The 24,340-nt window shown below is 61.2% G+C and overlaps 1 protein-coding gene across 2 annotated transcripts in view; it reads right to left on the bottom strand.

Annotated features, from left to right (window-relative positions):
* The window catches only part of LMX1A (LIM homeobox transcription factor 1 alpha), a 103,690-nt gene extending 85,244 nt beyond the window's left edge, over positions 1–18,446 (bottom strand). For both annotated transcript variants that reach the window (XM_054587572.1, XM_054587571.1), the window contains exons 1-2: positions 18,371–18,446; positions 16,159–16,345 (exon numbers count right to left, since the gene is read on the bottom strand). In XM_054587572.1, the coding sequence (XP_054443547.1) occupies positions 16,159–16,345; positions 18,371–18,446 (263 nt within the window). The remainder of the gene's footprint in view (positions 1–16,158; positions 16,346–18,370) is intronic.
* Positions 18,447–24,340: the final 5,894 nt, after the last annotated feature.

The raw sequence follows: 24,340 nt of genomic DNA, 5'->3' as shown, positions 1-24,340 counted from the left end.
GCCCCGCCCTCAGGGCCCGCCCGGCCAGCCACCCAGAGGACTGCTTGCGTCACTGCGTCTGGGAGGGCGACAGAGACCTCCAGAGGAGCACCAGGACGGCCCCGGCACTTCCTGAACTGACATCCTCTCGGAGACGCGGGCAGGGCCTCCGCAGGCAGCGGGGGCCAGGGCAGGCGGCCGCTCCTGGCTCTGCCGCGCAGACAAGGCCGCGGGGACACAGAGCGAGCGCACGGGCCTTGACCTTCGACCGCCTGAGCCTGGTTGCCGTCCGTGCCCCTTAGGCGCCCTGTGACGTCGGGACGGGCCCTCTGCCTCTTTGAGCCTCAGTTTCCTCGTCTGGGAGGGGACTGGGGGTGACCAGCTCATGCAGCGCCCCCTCCCACACACCCCAGGCTGTTCTCTCGCTGCGGCCCTGAATGCCGGCAGCCAGAGACGCGCGGCGGGGCCGGGGGAGCGTTAGGAGATCAAGAGAAACTGTGTGTGGTTTTTTTCAAATGTTCTATTTACTGCCTTTAGACAGAGACAGGAGGGGGGCGGGCGAGGGAGAAAGAAAGAGAGAAAGAGAGACAGCAATTTGTTGTTGCACGTATTTATGCATTCGTTGGTTGGTTCTTTTTTTTTAAATAACGTCTTTAAATTTTTATTTATTTATTTTTAGAAAGAGGGGAAGGGAGGAAGAAAGAGGGAAACATCCATGTGAGAGAGAAACATTGACTGGTTGTCTTGTGTACGCGCCACAACCGGGGACCAAACCCACAACCCAGGCACGTGCCCTGACCGAAAAGCGAACCCACGATCTTTCGCTTTGTGGGACGACCTCCAACCAATTGAGCCACACCAGTCACGGCCACTGGTGTTTTCTTGTATGTGCCCTCACCAGGGATCGAAACCGCAACTTGGCATGTCAGGGACGACGCTCTAACCCACTGGGCTACCCGGCCAGGGTGAGAAACTAGGTGTGATTTTCACAAGAAAACACAAATTCTGAGGCTGTGAACCCTCTCATAAAAGCTAACACAGTCACGCGGCGTGCGCATTAATTAGTGTTATAGGTACATTTGAAAATCAGCGTGTGTGCCCATTCGCTAAATTACTATCAGCAAACCGATCAATTAGGAGCCGGTCTGGGCTGGCAGCGCAAGTCCTGGGCACCTCCCAAGAGAGGCTGAGCCTCCGTGAAGGATCATGAGACCCGCGACGTTCACACCTTCGTGAAACCGAAATACGGTGTTTTCTCCTGACAGCTATAACCAAGCTGGAAGGAGGATGCGTTTCAACCTTCCATGGCCAACAGATGATCGTAATTGTTGGCAAAGAAAGGTAAACAGAAGCCTACTTAACAAATTTGCTCATTATTTTTCAGTTTAGGATTAATGTAACCAGCAGGGCCGGATGCCCGCCGCTTCAGTTTATCAGTCAGTTCATACAAAATGGCAACACTGAGTAGATCTTATCTGTTCATCAAAGCTCCTGTTCTCAGGGCAAGTATTTCTTATTCCCGGTTTTTCTTTCTTGCGCCTGATGTGTGTTCTTGCTTTACAGGGCAATCTGTCGGCTTTTATTTCCTTTTAACATATTAGGTGTATCCACTGAGAATTCTTAGAAAAGTAGTGTTGAGGTTTAAAAGTAATGCAAGAAACAAACCACCGGTATGAGAATAAAATTGCCCATATGGGCATAATCTACAGTTGGCTGGCATTGCTACACATTAGCGAATAAATTATTAGTATAATTAGCTGCCATCGACGGAGGATCTTTACTAGACGCTGTATGAACACGCGCAGTCTTTAATCCCTGCACCATATGTAAAGACACTGTTTCTGCCTCTTTGCCATAAGGAGGCAGATGCCTCAGAGGTTAACTGGTCAAGGAACAGAGCTGCAATCTGAACCCCTGTCAGGGCGGGGAGGGGACGGGGGAGGGGGCATGCCTGTCTTCTGCCGTCCACCCTGACGATGCTGTCATCTCCTCATCCATCCCTCTTCTTCTGGGCCACAAACTCGTAGCCACTCTGGGATCCCAGGCAGCTGCCGGGGTCTGATAAAAGCTATGGATCCCCCCAACCACAGACTCACCCCCCTCCGCCCGCACTGCACGCCCCAGCACAGACCTGCTCATCCAGAACACTCGGCCTTCGAGGACCTTGGCCTTTGAGCTTGGTCGTGGCTGATGAGCACAGTTACTTGCCCTTCCTTGGTGCTGGTGAGTCTGAGGATCGGGGTTGGGTCCCCATGGAAACCAAGGGGCCCTGACTCAGCTCTCTGGCCACAGGATACACCCCGACCTCGCTCCGTGACAGCACAGGTACACACGTTGTTACACAGGGAGAGAAAGCGTGTCCGTGTGTGCGCGCACGCACGTGTGTGTGTTTTCTATCCTGAAAAGGGGCCATTCAAAGCCTGCGAGTCCTGTTTAAGAAGCCGCAAAGCACTGACCCCCTTACACACATTTACAACCCCAAACAAGGCCCTGGGCACCCAGCTCTCTGCCAGCTCCTCCTCCCAACAGTGTCAGTCCTGACCCATGGCGGGGGCCGTCGGGCAGAGCCAGGCCCGGGCAGAGGGCCCCCGGCAGGACAGGCCCTCCCTGCATCGCTTCCCGGCCACCAGCTCAGCCTGGTCCAGCGTCAGGAACGGGAGCTCCCTGCACTCGTGGCCCGTGACTTGAGGGACGGTGGGCCGTCCCCTTTTACAGGTCAAGCGAGCTTCGAACTCCCGTTCCCCCGACGAACGTCAGGACGAAGCTGAGATCCGCTGTATGGCTGGGCCACGGCCACACGGCTCGTCATTAAATTTTTAAGGGCGTCCACTGGGGAAGGCGTCCAATCCTTTAATAAGTGAGAGGGGACAAGGGCCAGCGGCGGGGCGGGGGGGGTGGTTTCGCTGAGCTGAGAGTAACTCGGCTTGGCCCCGAATGTCCCCCCGTGGCCGCGCTGCCATTTGAAAGGGTGCGGCCCGTTTGGCCTCGCTCTCGTCACTGTCAGCAGGGGACTGAGCAGGAGCGGGGCGGCAGGTATCGCCCCCAGGCCTCCCCTCCAGCAACACTGAGCTCGGTCTGTGCAAGGCTCTTACCGCCAGCCGGTAAGTCGAAAAATTCATTCCGGGCATCGGCTGGCTGGCTGTGGTGCCACGTGAGCCATCGCCGCTCTATTTTCCGCTGGATTTGCCGCCCCAGGGGCGCAGCCGGGCGGGATACGGCTTCTTTGGAAACGCCCATCTCAGGCTCATTCCCTGCTGAGTGAAGAGATCCCGCCCCTTGGGAGCCCGCCACCTCTGCCTACCCAGGGTCACTGGGATCTGACAGGCCCAGGCGTAGGTTCCCACCCACCACCGACGGCTCCCCGCTCCCTGTCCCCGCTGTGATCCCGCTCCACCTCCGCGGGCACAGGGTCAAGGCGCTAGGGTAGGCGAGATCATTCCAGAGGTCAAAGGGCATGCCAAGTCTGAGCGGCCAAAGTGGAGGGAAAGGCGGGAGGGAAGCTCAAGGACCGCGAACGCCACGGTTACGCACGAGGCTGCTCTGGCCTCCAGCGCGGAGGAGCAGAGGGACGAACCACACGGACAAGACTACGACACAGAGCGGCCGCCGGCCGCCGTGGGCGGGTGCACGAGCAGACAGTGTCCTCACCTGGGAGCCCCCCGTTTAGAGCCCCTCCTCTCCGGTGTCGCAGCCTGCAAACGCCCGCCAGCTGGCAGGCACGCTGAGGGGCTCGCGGCCAAGGGCCTGGCTGAGGGGACCGGCACCCTGTGCTCCGGCATCAGCCCCACGGGGACACCTCGGACCACACCCTGACCCCACGGAGCTCCACGCGGACAAGGGGCAGCACCAGGAGGGTGGCGGAAAAAGGAGGCGCGCAAGAAGCCGGCCTGCGCCTGCAGGGGGACCCAGGCCAGAGCCCGCCTCCGCCGCCAGGGGCCAGGGGAGCTGGGGAAGGAGCCACGTGGGACGCTATAGCGGCCACGTCCGGGGACCCCGAAGAGCAACGGAGCGCGGACCCGCCCGTGGCAGACCCCACCCCGCTCCGTGGTGACCAGCTCCAGCGGAGCCACAGAGAAACGCAGGAGAGCACAGCAGGAGCAGATGGCGCAGAAGGACCAAGCCGGGGCGGGGCCTGTGCTTCGGGGGCGGGGCCTGTGCTCGGGGCGTGCCTGGCCCCTCCCCAGGTTCCTCCTCTCTCCGCCTGATGCCCGGCCCCCCGGCCTCGACCCCCCTCCCTTTCCTGGCTAACCTCGCGGCCACGGAGGAGGCTCACAACTACGCCACCCTGAGATCTCGCCCCCTCGTCCGGCCTCCACGCTTCTTCCATGACCCGTCTCCTCAAAAGAGCCGGACGCACACACCCCCTGCTCTTCAGTGCCTTTTGCCTGGACAGCCCAGTAAACGCTGTCCTGTCCCCTCCAAGCCTCTGATGAAACAGTTCTCGATTAGGTTATCAATGACTAATGGCCACGTCCAAGGGCAAAGAGCTGGGCCTACTGCTGAAATACCGCGCACTGCGTCTTCCAGGAGCCCCCTGCTGGCGTCCCCCCAGACTGTCCCGGGGCCCCCGGACGCTGGCCCTGCCCAGCCTCGGCCTTGCTCTGAGGGCGCTCCATCCCTCAGGCGTTCTCCTCCCTTATTGATAGGCCGACAGAGCCTCCAGCCCGCGTCCCCGGGCTCTGCTTGGCTGCGCGCCCTTCGCTATCTTCACGGCGCGGCCGCCCTTTGAACTGCAGCCGTGTTTGCCGGTTTGTTGTCTGTCTCCTCTTCTGCGAGGCCTGTTCAACAACCCCAACCCATCAATCCTTTGAGTCACTTTTCCATTTCACCGACACGCCTTTGCCTACGGCCTCCCGTGCATCAAGTACCATACAAGATGCTAGGAATAAGGCAGTTGAAGAAAACTTAAGGTTACAGGAACCGGCAGGTCCCTGTCCCCACAGAGTTCATGACCTAGCGACACAGGCAGGGGACAGACCACAAGCAGCATGCACTTCAGGTGCCGGCAAGCAGCACCGCGCGAACCGCGACTGGCACAGCATGCTACCGAGCCAAGGCTGGGTCCCGGCCCCGGGCCTCGCCGCTCTTAAGACAATTTTGCTCTCCGCTGGAGCATCTGTTTCATTGCTGCCTCTCAGCAGTCTCTCCTAGGTCGCCAGTACGCCAGGGCTTCGTCTGGTACACGCCTGGCATATCCAGGAATGCAATAATTCTGCCTGATGATTCCATGAGTGAACGGGTGATTTAATTAATGAACCAGCTGTTTGTAAGATTCCGCTTAACTCCAAGGTCGAGAACTGCACCTACAACTAGTCAAGTGCATCCCAGGTTTCTGATGTGTTACCCCAAATCCCTACTTTGAGGAAAGGCCCGGTTACAGAGATGAAATTCTCTCTGAAATTGACCACGACTAAGAGAACCCAGTGTGGGCAGCAGTGAGAGAAATACTCGACCTCGGGAATACTCGATTTCCTTAACAACCAAGGTACTGTTGTCCCCCTTCCAGTCCAGCCGGGCCAAGCAATGAGCACGAGGGAGGGCCGTCCTGGCCAGAGCCTCCCGCGGATGCACTGGGACGGTTTCTAGCTCCAAACACAGGCCCATCCTCAGGGAAGCCTGGAGAGCGGTGGCCCGCACGGCAGAGGGACAGCTGCTGGCGGTCCCGGCAGAAGCTACGTCCGGGAGGCTCGGATCCGACGTTTGACAGCCCCGCCGCCCAATGTGCACACAGGCCCCCAGACCAGAGGTCACCGTCAGGAAACTCTGGGGGCCAGAGAGGAGGCGCAGGGACGCTCGCTGCCTTCGTGTCATTCTTCCGAAGGGAAGGGCGGCCACACTCGAGGGACCGCGGAGAGAGACAAGGACGGGACGAGGCGGGATGGGAGAGGCGCACATGCAGGGCAGGGTTCACACACAAGCAGGCAGGCGACCCCCAGGTCCAACAAAACGTCCTTTAAAACCACACGGAGCAGGAACAGCTGACCGCTCAAGTATTGAGCAGGTGGGGACTTGTTTTCCAAGAGCTGGTTCAACAGGACAAACCGAGAATTGTGACCTCACGTGGGTGTGATGCGAGAATCCAAGCAGCAGATGGTGGGAGCGGGCGGGAAGGCCGCTGGGCCCGGAGCCCGCGGCGGGGGACAGCCCGCGGCTCCCCCTCCGCCCATGGCGGGGCCCGGGCAAGGCGGCCGCCTCTCGGAGCGGCAGTCTCCTCGACGGCAAGGGCAGGGAAGCAGCCGCTCCTGCCCAGCCTGTGAGTTTGTCCTGAGGTCCCGTGCAGAGCCTCCCTATGAAGACTCTCGGAACATTGTAGAGGATGCACTTTTTTCCACAAGCCCCCCTACGGCATTTTCTGTGAGTCACGCAATGGTTTGCAGGCTTTACGAATACAAAAGGACCCTGTGGGGTTGGGGCTGTGATGGTCCCCACTGTGGGGACAGCAAACAGGCACAGAGAAAGCGAGACCCTTGCCCAAGGCAACACAGCTGCTGGGCGGGGACCGAGGAGGACTGGATGCTGGACACCGGCTCCGGAGCCCACGTTCCCGACCACGACGCTGGGCCACAGCACGCGGCTGCTGGGAAGAGAGTCCTTTTACTCACATTAAAAAGCCAACAGGAATGACCCCCCGCTCCGTGGAATTCTCCGTCTCCCTGGGAAGCTATCCCTGCTCCTTGGCTCCCGTAATCCTCCCAATAAGCCTATGAGGCGGTTGCTGTCCTATTCGTCATCTAGATGAGGACACAGTGGCTCGGGCATCTCTGGACACGCATTTCACATTACATGTCTCGTCATGGAGAGTGCGGAGCCGTGCCCGACGACCCTCATCCGCCCGTCTAACCCCCGGCCATCGAAGGGCTTGACTTTTGAAATGGAAGATACTGCCCTGGCCAGGCTGCTCAGTGGGTTGGAGCACGGTCCCATCACTGAAAGTGTGCAGGTTCGATCCCCGGGCAGGGTGGGTATGGGAGACAACCGATCAATGTTTCTCTCTCTCTTTCTCCTCCTTCCTCTCTCTCTCCAATCAATAAATATATCCTTGAGTGAGGATTAAAAACAATAATAGTAATAAATAAAATATCACTATTAAAAAAAGAAAAGGAAATGGGAGGTTGCAACCAGTAACAGAGCAGAATGAAAGTAACACCCCAAAGAACAGATTAGGGGGCGGGGGGGCCCCTGCCGGCCTCACCCGGAGACAGGCAGGCAGGCGCCCGACCAAGCGGTGTGTGCCTCCTGCCAAAGCGCCTCCCTCGCTGGCCCACGCACGATAGTCATTCCTTTGCGCGAACACCCTCCCCATTGGAAGTGTCCCTGGAAGAAAATCAAATGGCTCCGGACGTCCCAGTGTGACTTATTTCATGACGCCCCCCCCCCCCCACACGGGATGGCCTGCTACGGGCAGGTCCCAGCCTGCATCCAGGGCACTTGGAAATTCCAAAGGTCCCAAGATGGGCCCAGGGCAGAGCGGCGGTCCCGAGCGTGGGGCGGGAACCCCTGTCCTGCGGCCGCCTGGAGCTCCGGGGCTTAGCGCCCAGGGGAGGGCGGGGGCGGGACCCTGGGACAGCCCAGCCAGAAACGAGCGGGGAGGGGTCTCGGGGACTGTCGCCACCTCCGGATCTCCAAAGCCCACCTTGTGGTCCTGCCGGTGGTGTTTGTCTCTGGAACGCTGTGCTGCGTCCCCGTGCGGAGGGTGGCTGTCCCTGGGCAGGCGGGCAGGAGACACGCACAATAGGAAACGCTGTCATGCCACGCGGGGGCAGGCGGGGAGGCGGCCGGGGCGCCCGCGGCAGGGGCAGCAGCGCTCCACGGGCAGGTTAAAAAGGATCTGTTCCACGGTGGGAACCAGAAAGCAGTCCCCACGAGCCACCCGGGGGACAGGAAGCCTGAAAGGACCGGGGTGGGCAGGGGGCAGGGGAGGGGGCTTGGAGAAGGCTCCTGGGAAAGAGGCTGCAGCGCAGGTCCGAGCGCCAGGCAAGGGCCGCTGTGGCCGTAAGGACCCCTCTCCGGGCTGTGTTGGGCCGGCCGCGCCGGGGGCATGAGCAGAAACCGCGCCCCCACGCTTCTGCGGGGCCCCAGGCAGAAGGGCCCCAAAGCCACCTGACCGACTCTCAGGGTGAAGGCAGGTTTTCAAATCCCGGCCATGGGAGCCCCCCATTCCTGGGTCTCCCCAGCACGGGGGAGAGGCCGGCCATGGCCAAACTCCCGGAAACGGTACGAGCCACGCCGTCCCCCACCGCCCGCCTGCTCCCTTTCCTGGGCGCCGCCCCCCGTCCCCATAGACACCGACCTCTACTCGCCTGGAGCTGGGGGCCCAGCTGGCCAGGCCTCCAACAAAGACACACCGGGACCCTGCCGCACACAGAGAGGGGTCGGTTCTGGGCCGGGCGGGCTGGCCCGCGTCTGCTGCGCGGCGAATGACAACAATGTGAAGAATGAAAATAGGGTTCGGGGACAGTCCCCAGGAGCCCGGCGTTTGGTATTTAAAGGAACTTTTAAGCGCTTAAGAGGCTAATCTAGAGTCCAGGAGGGGGTGTTTTGTTTTGTTTTGTTTTGAAAAAATCCTTTTAAAGGCTCCTGAGGCATGGCGGCGGGGGGTGGGGGGCGCGTGGGGGGGGGGGAAGCAAGGGAACTGTGACTGCCGGGTCGCTGAAGGCGGGGGAGGGAGGACATGGCTGCCCCTTTTCGTTGCAGCCACCAGGCCCCGGGCTCGAGAGAGAGGACTGTGTGCCCCTGGCCAGAGAGGCGTGTGTCCAAAGAAGCAGCAAAGCGCTGGGAACGGGGGATGGGTGTCCACCCCACTGGGCACCGGCCAGGCTTTGCCGCACAGGACGAGTCCCCTTGGCTCCCTGTGACGGCGTCGGTCCCAGGCACTTCTCCGGCCCGCCAAAAACCGCCCACGGGCATGGGCAGCACATGGCCCCGTACCCGCCAAGGTGCCAGGGAGGGACACTCAGAGAGATATCCGGGGGCCCCTAACGGCCACCCAAAGGGTCGCGGCCACGGGGCCACGCAGCCCTGAGAGCACTATCGGGCTGAGCCCTGCTCCGGGACCCGGAGGCCTGGCATTCTGTGCATCTAACAGCCTCGTCTGCTCCCGCCAAGAGGGAACATCCGGAGCGGCCTGATGGTCCGCGAGGCTGGCCCGGGGGGGCGGGGGGGTGAGACGGTGTCTGAGTGACTTCCGACACTTGCAGGAGTCACGTGAACAGGATTCCACAGGACACCGGGGTGTGGGGGGTGGGGCAGGACAGGATGGGCCGGATGTGACCTCTACATACGCAGGGCGGGTCCAAAGCCGGTTGGCGGTTGTGCGTACGCAAACACAGAATTTATTCTTGTATTGTTATTATTATTGATTAAGTATTGTATTACAGTCCATATGAACAACTATAAAGCTGCTTTGCCCTGCCCCATGTAGACATAGTCTGTCCCCAGCGACGCTGGAAGCTGAGGATTTTTTTTTTTTATATATATATAAAGAGAGTCTCATTGGGCCTGTCGGACCAGGTAGCCCAACCCACAGCGGCCAGGTGTCTGCCAGGGCTCGCCCGCTCCATGGTGACGATAACCAAACGTCCGTCTAGGAGGGCGCAGAGCCAAGGAAGCCTGGGGAGTCAGAAACGGCAGGCAGTGGTCCTATTGTCCAAAAACAGGGCCCCCGCCGGCTACCTGCACGGCCGGAGGGGACCACACTGCTCCGTGTGACGTCAGAGGGCGACAGGGCAAAGCTCCGTCCACTCGGTGTTCTCAGCTGTTGCCATGTTAAGGCACACGAGTCAGAGTCAGCAGGGCTTCACTAAGCCCCAGCTCGCTGCGCGCACTGGGCAGGTGGGGACGAGCTCCGCGGTGGCTGGGCCGCGGCGGGTCTCCGCGGCCAAGCGCAGCACAGAGGCAGGTTTTAAAAATCCCTCCCTCACCGCCCCAACAAGGCCGTTCGTGACGGGGCCGGGTGCCCCCCGAGGTGGGACCCCCGTGCCCGCCCTCCCCAGCATCGTCCCTAGTGTCCCGCGTTTCTGCGGCGCTCTGATGGCGGTCTGACACCGGAGGAAATGCGATCCCCATCCTAAGTCGCGTTTTATTTATTTCCAGGAGTGTGAAAAGAGACGCGCAGCACGGGTCGAGTGCCACCGCCGTCCGCCCACGGAGCGCTAATCCGGCCCCCGACCAAGGCCGGGGCCGCAGCCGTTGGATTGATTTCGTCGTGGTTAAAAATATAGACGGACGAGTGTGCGCGACTAAAATAACAGTTTGACATTTGGAAGGCGTTTGTTTCATTTCAGCAGGACGGTGGACGAGGTTCCTTTCACGTGTGAAAAAGCGGCACAAAGCTGCCACCGGCCACGGTCACTGATGACGTGGCCTATTCGGCTTGTCATACTTGTGTCAACCCACGTCCCACAAGTCAAAGACAAGGGGAGAACCTAAAACCTGAGAACACCCAGCCAGGTTCTCTGTGGTTCCAGAAAACAGGCACATGGACAGGCAAGGCCTCTGCCCTCTGTCCCATAACGATATTTCCTCCAGAATCTTCTCTACACGTGGCTCCTGAGATTACGGACTGCGCCAGACCACATCCAAAAGACTCAGCAGGGCGACAGACACCCCGGACGCAGGCGGGCTCCCATGTGGGACGGGCACCCGGCACGCCCGCAGCCCCGCCCCTTAGCTCACCTGCCCACCGAGACCTCCCCTCTGAAGACGTGAGAGGCATTTAAAAATCCATGGGAGAGATATAAAAACAACTGAAAAGCATTCAAAGAAGAGCTAAGAGCTCACAGCAAAGGCAGAAATCATTTTTAAATCTTTTTAGGCTGGTAGTGACGGCACCCCCCGCCCCCATAATTCATCTCCCTGTGTTGCACAACTGTGCTTACTTGTCAAGGGAACGTGACTCCACTGGGGGTGGTTTGAACTTGATATGATTCAGCAACGGCATTTTGTATAGGCACGTAGTCTAAGAAGGTTTACTAGACTTCCGGTACTATCATGGCTCTTCTAAGTCCTTGTTTCTTCTCTCACTTCCAAACACTTGGGGCCCCCCAAATGTCTTTGACCATGAGCAATAATTAGCTGATGGTTTAATAAACGGAATTGTTCTCATCGGAGATCCAGCACCTCTTCATTACCACCCAGGATTAAGAAGCAACCATGAAAAGGCCCCTCTCACAATTCTAACAGTAGTGGGGGAATACAAAAGTCGTAAATGAGAAAAATGAAACTACAAAGCCAGACAAACAACGAACTACCAGGGAAGCTCTTGCCACTTAACTCTGGAGACCAAGAGCCACACCTCAGCCAGGTGACAGGGGTCCAAGGCGTGCACGGTGTGTGGAATCGCACAGGATACTAACTGTTGCGTGTGCACCGCTCGCGTAAGAACCAAAAGAACGCCCCGCGCCCACCCTGAAAGGCAATGCCTGTCTGGAAGTCCCAGGGCTCCGTCACCAGCTACTCCGGCTGCCTGGGTTTCCTTCAGACTTTTTAGTCTTAGATTCCAAGAAAGTCCTGCGCAGGGACCAGCACATATAACAGAGAAAACGCCCCGAGCGAGGACCATTTCCAGTCTCCCTCTAAATACAAAGAGAGGGACGCGTTCTTTTGCGCGCGCACGTCCATGGCCTGGGGACGGCGCTGCATGTTCGGAGCTAACCCGCCCCCCTCCCCCACAACTGCACGCAGACCCATTCGTGACCTGGCCGTGTTTGGCATTCATATTCCTTAGCACTGATTGCGCCAGGAGCAGGGCCAGAGCACAAAGCCAAGCAAAAACGGGACAATGGCCTCTGTGGCTCCCCTCAGGAGTCCCCGCGTGCCCACTTTGGATCTCCAAGTAACGTCCCAGCAACAAAAGCGAACCACTGCCTTCCCTACACACCCGCGCTGCAGAGCCTCGATAAAACGCAGAGTTGGTGCGTGACGGGCCCGCATAGAGACCCTTAGCTCGGCCATCCTCTGCGAGGAGCTGCCAAGCAGCAGGTCCACAAAAGGATGCCACCGAGGGAGCGCTAGGCCTGACGCGCACGGGGCCCCGCGTCGGGGCCGGGGGAGGGGACCGTGGCCCGGCCGTCCAGCCAAGGCCTCCCGAGGCTCGTGTCCCAAGGGCATGTGGGGAGTGACAATGTGAGGACAGCGGCCCCAGTGACAGCAATACCGCCCCAGGCCACCCCCGCGCCGTCCTCAGCAACCGAGGGGCGATGATGAACCTCCCACAGGAGGGGAGCAGACCCTGCCCACCGCGCCGAGCCGCCAGGCACGTGAAAGACACAGCCTCGGCTTGATTTAACTGCGGGACCCCTTCCAGAAGGCGTCATCCTCTGCTCTATTACCACATTCCTGTTACTCAGCAGCCTCTTCTGTCTCTGACCGAAGTCCAACTGCAGTATTTCTTGGGAACAAATTTAGGGAAAACTCCAATGTAACCAGATCGTAGGGCTCGGTTAACGAGGGACCGACAGTTCCATAAATAGGAGTCCCCTCGGCTGGAAACTATTTTGGTTGCCTGCTGACTTTCAGGAGCGCAGCAGACAGTCGCGTCCGGCTTTTTAAGCATCCACACCTCCAGCCTCCTTCCTCAGCTCCGTAAACGTAGCACCCCACCTGGCCAGTCATTTTTCTTGGATGACATGTCACGAACAATAAAAGTCACGTCCAGTTCTTCATTTCTGGATGTTCATAAATCAGTGTTCTCCACTCCAGCCTTAAATGCTTATTTGTTTTGGATGAGCAGAAGATAAATTTCTCCTAAGGGTGTCATAGCGTAGGACAGAAATATTTAACAAAACACCCTGAGGCTTTCAAACGGATGGCTGTGCGCCTACACTGCCCCTGTTGATCCCATTTTTTTTTTAATTAGACAAATTCGGTGCTTGACGTGGAGAAGGTGTCGCCACTAGTGGATAGAGCAGAAATTCCACTTTTTAACTGGCCGCCTGACACTGCGAACAGGCAGCTAATAATTCAAATGCAAAACTACCCAGCAGCCAGAAACGCACACACAAATGGCTAAAATAAAGGCGATAAACCTGCCTGGTCCGGACGCTGTTTCTGACCTTCCCCGAAGACGCACCCGAGCGAGCTGCTTTTTCATTTTCGCGTAGAGAAGCAGCGTTTGAATTGCAGGAACGCTGGGGAACTCACGAATGCTCCTTTTGAAATAAGCGCTCTACCTTCTACCACCATCGTTGTCTGACCACTTCAAACTCTGCCATAGTTTCCTCTCTGTTTGCCTTCTCTGGGCCTCCCATTTTTAAAGCGATCCAATGAGAAAAGCAAACTTCTGTTCACAAACGTATTTGTCAAAGAGGAAACGCGCTGTCTGTTTCACAGCTATCATCTGAAATTAGATTGCATCCCTGTAGGGGGCAAATACCTGGTCATTCCGGACAGCCCGGGTCCAGCACCAAGTCCCCCACCAAGCTCCGTGGAGGGGCTTCCGAGAAATCCTCGCTAGCCAGGATCGCGCGGATGGGGACGGCGCCCCGCTGCACGCCCCCTGAAGGCAGGCTGAGCCCTCTGTCCTCACCCGCCCCCCAGCCCGCGCCTTGCGTGTAGAAGCCGCTCCATCCGATGCCAAAGAATAAAGGAGTTTGTCTGGAGCCCGACTTTAAAACAAAGAAACAACGTTCTCCTTTCTCTCCCACTGTGCACACTCACACCATGAAGATGGTCAAATCTAAGAAAACCCTGTTTTGTTGAAAGAAGCGTGGGCTTGGGATGGGAGATTGAGGAGCAGGGGAAAAAGAAATCAAAGGAATCTTAAAAAAAAAAAATCACCACCACCACCACCGATGGGCTGGGCGCAGACAAGCACTGAGAATGCACCGCGCGCTACCGAGTCCAAGCCACCGCGTCCGGGCATCTGCATTTCCAAAATGTGTGTGGAAATTACAACGGGAGCCCTCCCTGCCGCACCGCCACCTCTCTTCCGAGCAGCGCGGCTCACCCAGGGCCTCTCTCAAATCCTCCCGGCTCTGGCCAACAGCTGCTGAGTCGATCCCTGCAATTTTCCCTCGGCAGAAGCAGCTTTGTTGGGGGAAGACGTGACCCTAAGTGGGCTCATCTGCCCAAACCGCCAGGCCTCGAGGGGCCGCCACGGCAGGGCCGTTGTTGTGGGGAGGGCCCCACAGCCACTGTTCCCTCCCTGGACACAGCCCGACCTCCTTAGAAGAGCTCTGACTGGCCGGCCGGCCTTTTCTGATGGCGATTTTTTCTTTTTTTTAACCAACAGAATAGGAATTCACAACCCAAATCCTTCCCTAAGCTCCAATCCTGGTGAATTAGCTGGTGTTCTGCCCAAAGGGCGTGGGCATTTCCGTAATTGTCTCTAAGCAGAAAGATAAAGACGGTCCGCAAGGTCCGCAAGATCCCCAAACCTTCGGATGCAGGCGCGAGGAGGGAACGTGAGCCGTCAACCGGGAGCTCGCGTCGACAGGCAGAACGTGCCGGATCGCCTGACGGCTGCACCTTGCTCTCACACACCGGGGCAATCAACAGGCAACCGAGAGCAGACAGATACAGGCCTCTCTTTTTTCTTTTTAACGCTCACCATAATTACCACTTTGGGAAGCGGTCGTGCGTGTGCACTTTATATTGTTCTGCGTTGTACAGCTCATCCTAAATCAAACATGTATTTCTTCTTTTAGGGCTGAAAATGTAGTTACCATCTCAAAACAAATTACAAAATGCCCGGTACTCTATCCACTGGGGTGGCGGGGGGGGGGGGGGCGGGTGGCATAAGCTCAAGTATATTACGGCAAAGCAGCACGGAGTAGCAGACAGAGTATTTTCCACGTGGCCACGGGCCGAAGAGCGCTGTCACGTTTTAGCAAACCTAAACCCAGCACACGGAGAACATCCGTCCGTGTTTTTCCTGAGCGCTCTGGTTGCGTGGAGACTTCTGCCCACCCCCCTTCATTGTGTGGTTTTAATAACATGAAGAAAACGCTTTGCATGCACACGGACCCTCCCTTGATTACCCCGATGGAGCACTGTCCGGTCCCTTCACTAGTGACAAATGCGGGACTCCCCGGCGGGCTCCCAAGACGGATGGGGCACTCCGACTGGCCCCAATGCAGAAAACACACAGGCCTCCGACTCTGTCCCTTCCCTGTCCTTCTATGCCCTCCGTGGCTCTGCTCAGTCGGTGTCCCTGTTAACTAGCCATTTTGACCTGGACAGCAGTCCCCTCTCCTTAGCTCCTGGGAGCCACTCTAGCCACCTGGGGACAACCAGGAAACCCTACCCCACTCCCGGGCCTCACGGAAGCCTTAGATATCAAAGAAGTCGAGAGTCGCAGTAATCCACTTTCTGAATTACCTGCCTCCTAATTCTCCTCCCAATGCAACGGGGGTGATCAGTCAGCAGCCGGGAAGTGCCCTCTGCTGCGTGGCCCAAACGCGCACCCAGGGGTCTGGGAAGAGACGCCGGAGGAGCAGCGAGGAGCAAGGGAGCGAGGAGCAAGGGAGCGAGGAGCAAGGGAGCGCCGAGCAGTGTCAGGCCTCCGGGGCGGCCGGGAGGCCTAGCGGCCTGGCAGCCCTGCGCCCTGGGGTTTGTAGAAACGGGGAAGGGAGGGGGAGAGCACACGGTGAGAGCAAACGGGGTGCGCGCCCCGAGCTCAGAGGGGCCACGACACCATTGCTGAGCGCAATCTGTAGAAACCCCAGCGGACAAAGCCGAGCAAGAGAAGCGCGCGGGGCACCGAAGCCTTGGGATCCCCCATACAGCGTCACCGCTGGGCCTCACCTCCGGGCCTCAGCGCTGGGTGGGAGGGGGCGCACAGACAGGTGGGTCAGGCAGGCTGGGAACCGGCGAGGAGACGGGGAGGGGGGCGCGGGGAGGGGGGACACTGGCAGCCCGCAGGGCACCCCAGGGAAGAGGGGATGGAGGGAACAAGCTTGACGGACACCCCAAGTCCGGGTAGTGGCCCCAGAGGGCTGAAAACCGGGCGAGCAGACCACAGAGGGCAACCCTCGCTCGCGCGTCCCGGGGGGCCGGCGGCGGCCGGCGGCGGCCGAGGGCGGCGCAGTTCTCCGCCTCCCGAGGAGCGCTCCGGTTGCGGAGGAGGGCGGCCCGCGTCCCTGGGCCTTCCCGTGCCGCTTGCGCCTCCCAGGATCGATGCGCCGTAGGGCACCGGCGATCGTCTGCCCGGGGGCGCGCCGGGCAGCGCGGAACACTTACTTCTCGTAGTCGTACTTGCAGTAGAGCTTCTTGTCCCGGTAGAAGCAGGTGGTCTCCAGGGGCTCCTTGCAGGAGGCGCACTGCACACACTGTTCGTGCCAGAAGCTGTCGTTGAGCCGCAGCAGAAACCTGTCCGAGATGACCCGCTGACAGCCCTCGCAGACAGCCTTGGGGCTCGCCGCTCTACCTGCAGCAGCAGCGACAGAGGCCGGCGGGTGAGCGCGCGGCCCCACCAGGGGGAACCCCCTGCTGACCCAGGCGGCCGAGGTGTGGAGACCCGCGCAAAATCAACCCAAGCGGCGCTTCTAACAAACGGGGACGGTTTAAATTCCACCAGAGGAGGGAGAGGAAATCCGTGAGTAACCTTTAATTATCAAACCTACCCGGGTATGCGCGCATCCTGCAAAATTAGACTTCCAATAACTCTGCTCTCCGGGGCCTGCCGTGCAGTCGTGAAATCACTCCCTGCACTTGTCTCTACGGACTGTTATTAAAACCGAGTGTGTAACGAGCGTTTTGTTTGGGTTTGTCTTTTGCTAAAACGAAGTTCTGAATTTTTTTATTTTTATGTCTTTGCGGGAAGACTTAAAAAAATGTTTTTCCCCCTCGGCTTCCTAACACGTCCCGTGCATACAGAAAAATGCCATCTCGCCTCAGGCAAACTCCGCGTGTTCAAACCCATGAACCCACATCGCGGCATCTCGGCTGGTGTGCAAACTGCAGATGGGTTTTTCATAATTAAGAGGCAACCAAATAAAGAGAAAGATAAAACAGGAGCGCATTGGGCGCGGAGATACCGTGCGCGCCCCTGCCCCCAGCCAGGGTTCCGGAAAGCCCGCGGGCGCCTCCGCTGCAGGAGAGCGATACGGAGCCCAGACCGACTCAGCAAACGGGGCTCTCCTTCGGTCCTACCGCACAGGGCTTCTGTTTTGTCCGCGCGCGCGCGGGATGAGGCACTTTGTGGGGAGTGGGGGACGCGGGGCAACCTTTGCTGGCACCTTTCACAGCATTTTAAAGAAGGCCCTGCCCCTCGGTCACAGTAGCCTTGTGCATGGTGTCCCGAAGGGCCTGGCTCTTCCCTACTTCGCAGCGCCACTCCCTCGGGGGACCCGGCCACCGGCTCGCCAGCATGGGGGTCACCGACGTGGGGCACCGGCAGGGAAGCTCGGAGGAGCCGCGAGACGCTTCTCAGGTGGACCTTCTCTACCCTCTCTGCCCCGTCTCATGGTGGGAACCTGCCCCGCAGTGCCCGGGGCGAGCCCCGCTGCCGGCTTCAAGCGGAGGTGCGTGCACGCGCTGCGCCAGAACGCTGCCAGCCCAGGCCCCGCGCTTGTCCCAGGCCGCCGAGTCGGGGAGTTTCCGGAAGGGCAGCTGGAAGAGGGGAACGCAGCGCCCGCGACTGCGTGTCATTTGGGGAGTTGGGGGGCTTCTCTCGATACGGCTTCTCCCTCCGAACTGTCTCCTCCCCGCCTTCACTCCGCTCGAGCGGCTCCGAGCCATGCAGAGAGGCGAGAGTAAAGGACAAAACGAAAGCCCCTCCCGTTGAAACAATCGAAACACCCACTCCCTGAACTTGAAAGCTCCCAAGGGCACGCGGGGTGGGGTGAGGTCCTGGCCTGGCTCCGGGGTCCCGTGTGCGGACATTCTGTTGAGGCCCTGGGCGCGTCGCTGCCCTGCGGTCGCTGCGAAGGGGCTGGGGAGGCGGAGGACCTCCGGCCGGAGCTCCGGCTCCAGTTAATTAAAGCCCAGGCGAGGGCCCCGCCGTGCAGGCTAATCCCGGCACGGCGCTGCCCACCGGCCCGGAAAAGCCCCTCGCCTGCAACCGCGGCTGGGGTCGGCGGGCGCCAGAAGCCTCCTCGACGCTGGCCTCCGGGCCGCCCGGGACGGGAAGGCATTTGAGAGCCGTCGATCAGCTCCGTAATTAAAAATCCAGCCTTGGGTGTTTTTAATCACTTGCAAATCGGTCGTCTGCGAGCCTGCTCGCCCAGCCCCAGCGGCTTTGGGGAATTCGATGTCCCGCGCGCGCGGGAGGCCGGGTCAGCGGGTCGGTTTGGGGTAGGAGGGACCGAGGAACCGGCGACAGACGGGGGCTCAGAGGAGTGCAGGACGCGGGGCGCCAGCTCCCCTGTTGCCCAGCGCGTCCCAGGGAGCCGGGCTCCGGATCCGGACCTGAGGGCCGGGGCGCCGGGGGCCGCGCGGCGGGAGGACTCACCCAGAAGCGACGAGAAGGAGGCCGAGGTCTCGATGGCGCTTTGGAAGTTTTCCTCCATCTTCAGCCCGTCCAGCATGTTCGCGCCGGGCCGCGAGGACCTGCGGAGGAGAGGAAACGACGCGTCTGGCGTCGTGCCCTCCGGGACGGGGCCGCCGCACTCCTGGGAAAGGCTGGAGGGAGTGGCCAGGGTGACCAGAATGAGCCGCAGGGTAGAGGCCAGCCAAGGGGAACGTGGGGTGGGCGGAGAGACGAGTCACCGCGAGCTGCTCCAACTGATCTGACTTCACTCGAAGTCAACGCGTTATGTACTTAGGCCTCCACCCCCCAACTGCGCTTCTCCTCCCCTGCCCCCACGTCCCCACCCCGGCCCAGCCCAGGGCTCCCGAGCCGGCCGACTCCGCCCAGCCTCCACTGCGGTGGGCCCTGGGGACGTCCCGGCCGGAACCCAGCTCCCGGGTGGGATGGGGCGAAAGGCCCCGGCACGCGGGACCGCCAGCTCCGCAGCCCGCGCCCGGCCGACCCTGCACGCCCCTCACCTGCCCCGGCGCAGCGGGCAGCGCAGGAGGTCCGGACCCGTCCTCCTGCCGCCCGCCGGTGCCGGGAACGTCTGCGGGAGCAGAGGAGTCGCCTCGGGGCGGAGCCGCGCGGCCCTGCGCACTCTTGGCTGCATTTCAAATCAACTTTCAGAAACGCCGGCCCGAGCCGGAGCCCAGCGCGGGCCGCCTCCCTTACCTGACGGGCGAGCTCTCCGCGCGGCCGGAGCGGGACCAGCTGCGGGCCCGGGAGGCAAAGGCCCTCGAGGCTGCAGGGAGCGCCCGCCCGGCCCGGCGCACCCGGGAGGGAGCCCGCTCCTTGGCGCGCGGGCCGGGCCGGGACGTGGCCGCGGGCGCCGGCCTTCTCGGGACGTCCTGCCCGCCCCCGGTCGCTCCTCGGGGCGAGCGGAGGGCCGACGCTTCTCGGAAGCGGAGAGGGACGGCGGCAGCCCTGGTCCTGGGTGCGAGTCGGGCCCTGTCGGCCGGGGCGAATCCGGCCGCTCGGCCGGGCGACGGCTGCGTGCGCGGCGCAGGGATGGGTGGGGAGCTCGGGGAGGGGGCTGGAGCGCGTCCCGCGGAGGGGCCGCCGCGCTCCCGTTCCGAGCCGGCTGCGCGGCCCCCGCCGGGCGCGCCCCTCGGCCGCGGCGACCTCCGGGGCGCGCCAAGTTTCCTCCCTGCACGTGTAACCGCCACCTCAGGGCGCGCGGGCCTGCACCGAGCTCCCAGAGCCTCCCGGACCGCGGCGCCCGTACGCCGCTGCGAGGGAGAAAGCTGGGCAGCCCTCACCCGGCCACGGGGCGTGCGCAGAGGCCGCTGGCGGCGCGTGGTCGCGGCCCCTGCACCTACGAGCTCTCCAAACCCCGCCAGGTCACCAAGAGGCTCCCTGGAGTTCCCAAGTTGGGCTCTCTACCCGCTCCTCGCTGGGGTGTGCAGAGGCCAGGGGACCCCGCGATGCGTGGATCAGGCTCCTGCTGCAGACCTGGCAGGGTCTGACCCCAGACGCAGGGGCGGCATCGACGGAGCTCAAGGGGGCCGCTGAGGGGGCCACAGCGTCTGGGGAAAATGTCAGTGCGGCACCCCTACCCTCGGCCGGCAGTGCTAGACTTTTAGCCCCGCCCCCCAGGAGCAGGAACGGGGTCTTCATCCGCTGTGTATACAGGAGGCTAGCTCGGTGCCTGGCCCCACGTGGCCCCTCAATAAACCGTAAGGCCAGCTGACACCTCTCCAGCATTGACTTTGTGCCAGGCCTGGTTCACTCATTTAATCTTTGCAACAAGCCTGTGAGGCAGAGACAGTGATTATCCCAATACTCACGGGTGCTAGGGGAGCGGGGCTGGGGGCGCCCCGAGTGCCCCGGGGCGTCCCAGGGCACACGGATTCTCCCCGGGCTCCGGTGGCGGGTCCAGAGGAGACCGAATCAGAATCGCCTGGCACCGAGGCACACGGTGCCTGAGCAGGCAAGGTGCCCCATAGCAGCCTTCTCGGAGGACAAGATCACGTCCTTATTTTTTAGAGAAAGTTGCGGGCAGCCCTTGCTCCGGCGGGCTCAGGGGCGGTGACCCCACGCGCGGGTGCAAGGGGCCGGGCCAGCAGGCACAAGCCGAGCACTGCGCGGGCCCTCGGGGGAGCCGTGGGGAAGCCGTGGGGAAGCCGTGGGGAAGGGCGAAGCCTGCAGCACCTCGCAGGGGAGCACTGCTTCCTGCCTGTCTGGTCCTTTCACGCGCATGATGGTGCTTGGTCTTTACAAGGCACCTCTGAGGGAGGCAGAACAAGTCGGTTTAGCCATCTCTTCCGTGAGCCCCTGGGGCTGAGCAGGGCTGGGGGCGGGCGTGCTCTGAGGTGGCCCAGATGGCGAGTGGCATGTCTCCCAACACCTGTCTTCTGTGCTTTCTGCCACCCCAAAAAGAGTAGGGAAAAAACTATGGATTAAAAGCGCTCTCAGGGGTAGTGTATAAGCTAGAAGTTAGACAAGAAAACGGAGCAGGGCCGGCACCATCTCCAGGAACCCTCTGGAATGCCTAGCAGAGCCTGGGTGTCACCAAAGGCCTTGAACACAGGAAATGCATCGCCCGAGCGGGAGGATGTTCCTTGCAGAGTCGCGCGAGGGTTTGCTGGGGATGCCTTTGCCCTGCTGGGGGCCCTTGGGCACCTTCAGGAGGGAGACTGTGTCCCTTTGTCAGGCGCCAGCCCCAGGGCGCAGAGCCGGGCCCGCGGGCGGGATGGACAAACGCCACGTGCTGGGCTGCCGTGGGGTCTGCCCTGAAGGCGCAAGCGCGGGGGCCCAGCGTCCCAGGATGAGCCTTGGTTCCGGCCCCTGCCCCGCTCCGGAGTGCGAGGGGCCACGGCGGGGCCAGGGCACCAATCCTTCCGTGCCTGAAACGAAGGGGCCAGGAGCCACGGTCCGAAAGGCCCTCACTGTCGGAAGTTTATGAAATCGGACAGGCTGGGGACAGAGGAGTCAGGGAGCGGGGGCCGGGGCAGCAGAACCGCCCGGTCCTTGACAGGTGCTTTGCAGAACCTGTCCTGGCACGGGCCGGCTGACACGTCTAAGTGATGTGCCTGGAGCAATAAAGAGACACCTTGCGTAGCTGGGGTTCTCTCTTCTGTGGTTTATTTGGCCTCTCCCGGGGTATTAGGGACACTCAGGACCATCCCCGCCTGGCTCTGGGCTGTGGACGGGTGGACAGGCGCGTCCCAGCCACAGAACACCCTCCTGATTAGGCCTCCGGTTTCCACTGCAAACTCAAACACTGCCATTTCACCTTTTCAATGAAAGAGCACGTCACAGAGGCCCTGTCCAGCGGCGCTGGGCGAACGGCGGGCCACGGTCTCCCCTTCCGCAGAAAGGAGTCCCGAGGACGTGCGGAAGCGAGCCGAACACCACCCCCAAAACGCTGGGTGTGTAGAGTTAAACGTAACCTGGACGCCCATCGGCTCCAACGTGGGCTTAAATGAGGTCAAAATTCCCTTTCTCAGGCGTCCACCTCCGGCCCATTGAATTTCGGGGCCGGCCATGGGCCGCGTCAGCCGCTCCTTCCGAGGCCCCTCAGACGGGAGCAACGCTGCCGGCTCTGTCCTGTTCTCCGTCCTTGGAACCTGCCTGCGCTCGGCTTCCTGTCGCTTACACACCGTGGCCCCGGACCCGTGCACCTTCCAGCAACGGCGTGTCCATGGCCTGGACTCCCACTGGCGTGGCTGCTGGTGACATGCTGCAGGTGTTACTCCTGAACCCCGCGCCCTTTCCCACCGGGGGCAATTGGCATTTGGCCCCACGTGCGGAAACTTGTACTCCTCCTCGCTGAGAGACCGGCGGCCGATCCAAAGGCTGGGAGTCCCTCAACCTCAAGCAGATTCCAAGGCGTCCAGGGTCTAGGCCTTAAGCCGAGCGCTCTGCTTGGAGCAGGAGACACGGGGTCCTTGCCAGGCTGGCCCGGGAGGCGTCCTCGCTGGACAAGAGGCTGGGGCCAACGCGCAAGGGGTGACTGCGGGGTCCCAAGAAGCTGTGCGGGCCTTGCGGCCTGCGGCACCCTCCTCCGGGAGGAGGCGCCCTCCCATTGTCCGTCCTCAATCGAGTGCGGTCGCGGCAGATGGGGCGAGATGCCCAGGCCGGCCTCGGAGCTGCCCCTGCCGGGGCCGGGACACGAAGCAGCACCAGGAGGCCCGCGACTCTCTGTGGCTGGGATGTCGGGGGGAGCGTGGGGGGGGGGCGGAGAGAGGGACGTCCCACCGCAGAGTGGAGATGACAGCAACATGTTGTTTTACTTTCCCTTCTTGCTTTCATTCCTGTGTTTTATTAAGGGAAACACAAAGGGAAAATTGTGTTATTTGTTTTTTAAAAAAAAAGTCCAAGTGCATTTCCAGCGCGAGGAAAGAAAGCAGACGCGTCTCTGCCTGGACGGAGGAGGCAGCCCTCCCGTGGGGGCAGCTGGGGCCTGGCCGGTGGGGACACGCAGAGCGGCAGGCCTCCCTGGCCACCGGGCCCCTCTCAGGGAAGGCCCTGGTCCGGCGGGCAGTCACAGCGCTCAGGGGAGCTGGGGGACCAGGGGCCGCCGCACGTTCTGGGGGGGCGGGGGCATCGCACAGCGGCTTCCGGGAGGGGAGGGAGAGCCAGGCAAGCGTGGCTCCCCCGCCCGCAGGGCAAGGATGGCCCCGGGCACGGGGTACGCTAGCCCAGGCCACCCGGGCACCAGTTGAAGTACCATATTCTTTGGGTCTTGGAGGAAAACGATCCACCTACCCACTTGGCTCCCTGTGGACTGAGCGCCAACAGAGAAGGACCCACCCGGGTCTCACCTGAGCCTGCACACCGAAGAGACCCAAGGAAGGCTTGGTGGCTAAGTGGAGGCTGCCCTCCATGGGAGTCCCTGTCCCAGGGCACGGGCTGTGACGGGAAGGCAGAGGCCTGAGTTCTAGTCCCGCGGTGACATTGGTGAACAGTTTGGCCTTAACCCGCCCGGCCCTGCCAGGTCCCAGCTGGCGCATCTGGGCAGGAGAGGAGGTCCCTGCTCCTCAAGCGCGGACGGACGTGACAGGCGTGAAACAGCCGACAGCCTGTGTGGTCACGTTAGTGTTTAAGTACACGGGGGCAGGGGGGATCTCCACACGGCCCCCGCCCACGAATGAGCGGGCAGCTTCGAAGGAACGTCGCCTCGGGTCCGACGAGGGGTCCTGGGTCCCATGCGGGCCGGGACGTTCCCTAACCTCTCCAAGCCTCGGCCCCCCCGAAGGAACTGGGGGTGTTTCTGCGTGTGTTAAATGAAATAACACAAACAAACAGGCAGCACGGCAACAGACGCACAGTCAGCCCCCCCTCATCGGCCGACCGCCCCCCCCGACCGTGTTTCGTTGATAAACGTGGCCCTGGTCCCTGGCTCTGGGGCATAGGCCTCCGCACAGCGGGACTGGCACTAACCACGCTGAAGAGAAGTCGGCCTTTGGCTGTGAAGGGGTTTCTTCTGGGACAACCCCACGTGCTCTGTAACAAGCCCCAGAACCCGCCGCCACCCGGTGACCCCTGCCCTCCTGGGCTCCCGCCCACCGCACCTTCGACGTCTACACGCGACATTTCACAGCAGACGCCAGGAACCTGGAAATCGCGGGGGTAGGGGGCACAAGGAACCCCCGGCCCCCACACCAAGGGAGCCATGTGAGCAGGTGAGGGTCGGCAGCGCCCTGGGCCGGGGCGCTGACCCCCTGGCCCGCCACGCCGGGAGCCACGGAGGGCACACCCATGACCCCGAGACCAGGGCTGGGGCATGGCTGCCTCTCAGGGTGGGGCACCGTAGGCTTCTAGTTGTCCGTACGGAAAACAATACAATAATTAGTAAGTAAGAATACAAGAATAAACTCTGCAGGCTGGCTGGTGCGGCCCAGCTGGTTGGAGCGTGATCTCATCGCTGAAGGGTTGCGGGTTCAATCCCCAGTCCAGGCGCGTACG

This window comes from Pteronotus mesoamericanus, unplaced genomic scaffold (genome assembly GCF_021234165.1).
Source record: "Pteronotus mesoamericanus isolate MK-2021 breed Mesoamerican mustached bat unplaced genomic scaffold, CSHL_Meso_final scaffold_1186, whole genome shotgun sequence".
NCBI lineage: Eukaryota > Metazoa > Chordata > Mammalia > Chiroptera > Mormoopidae > Pteronotus > Pteronotus mesoamericanus.
This window is presented reverse-complemented; position numbering and strand designations above follow the sequence as displayed.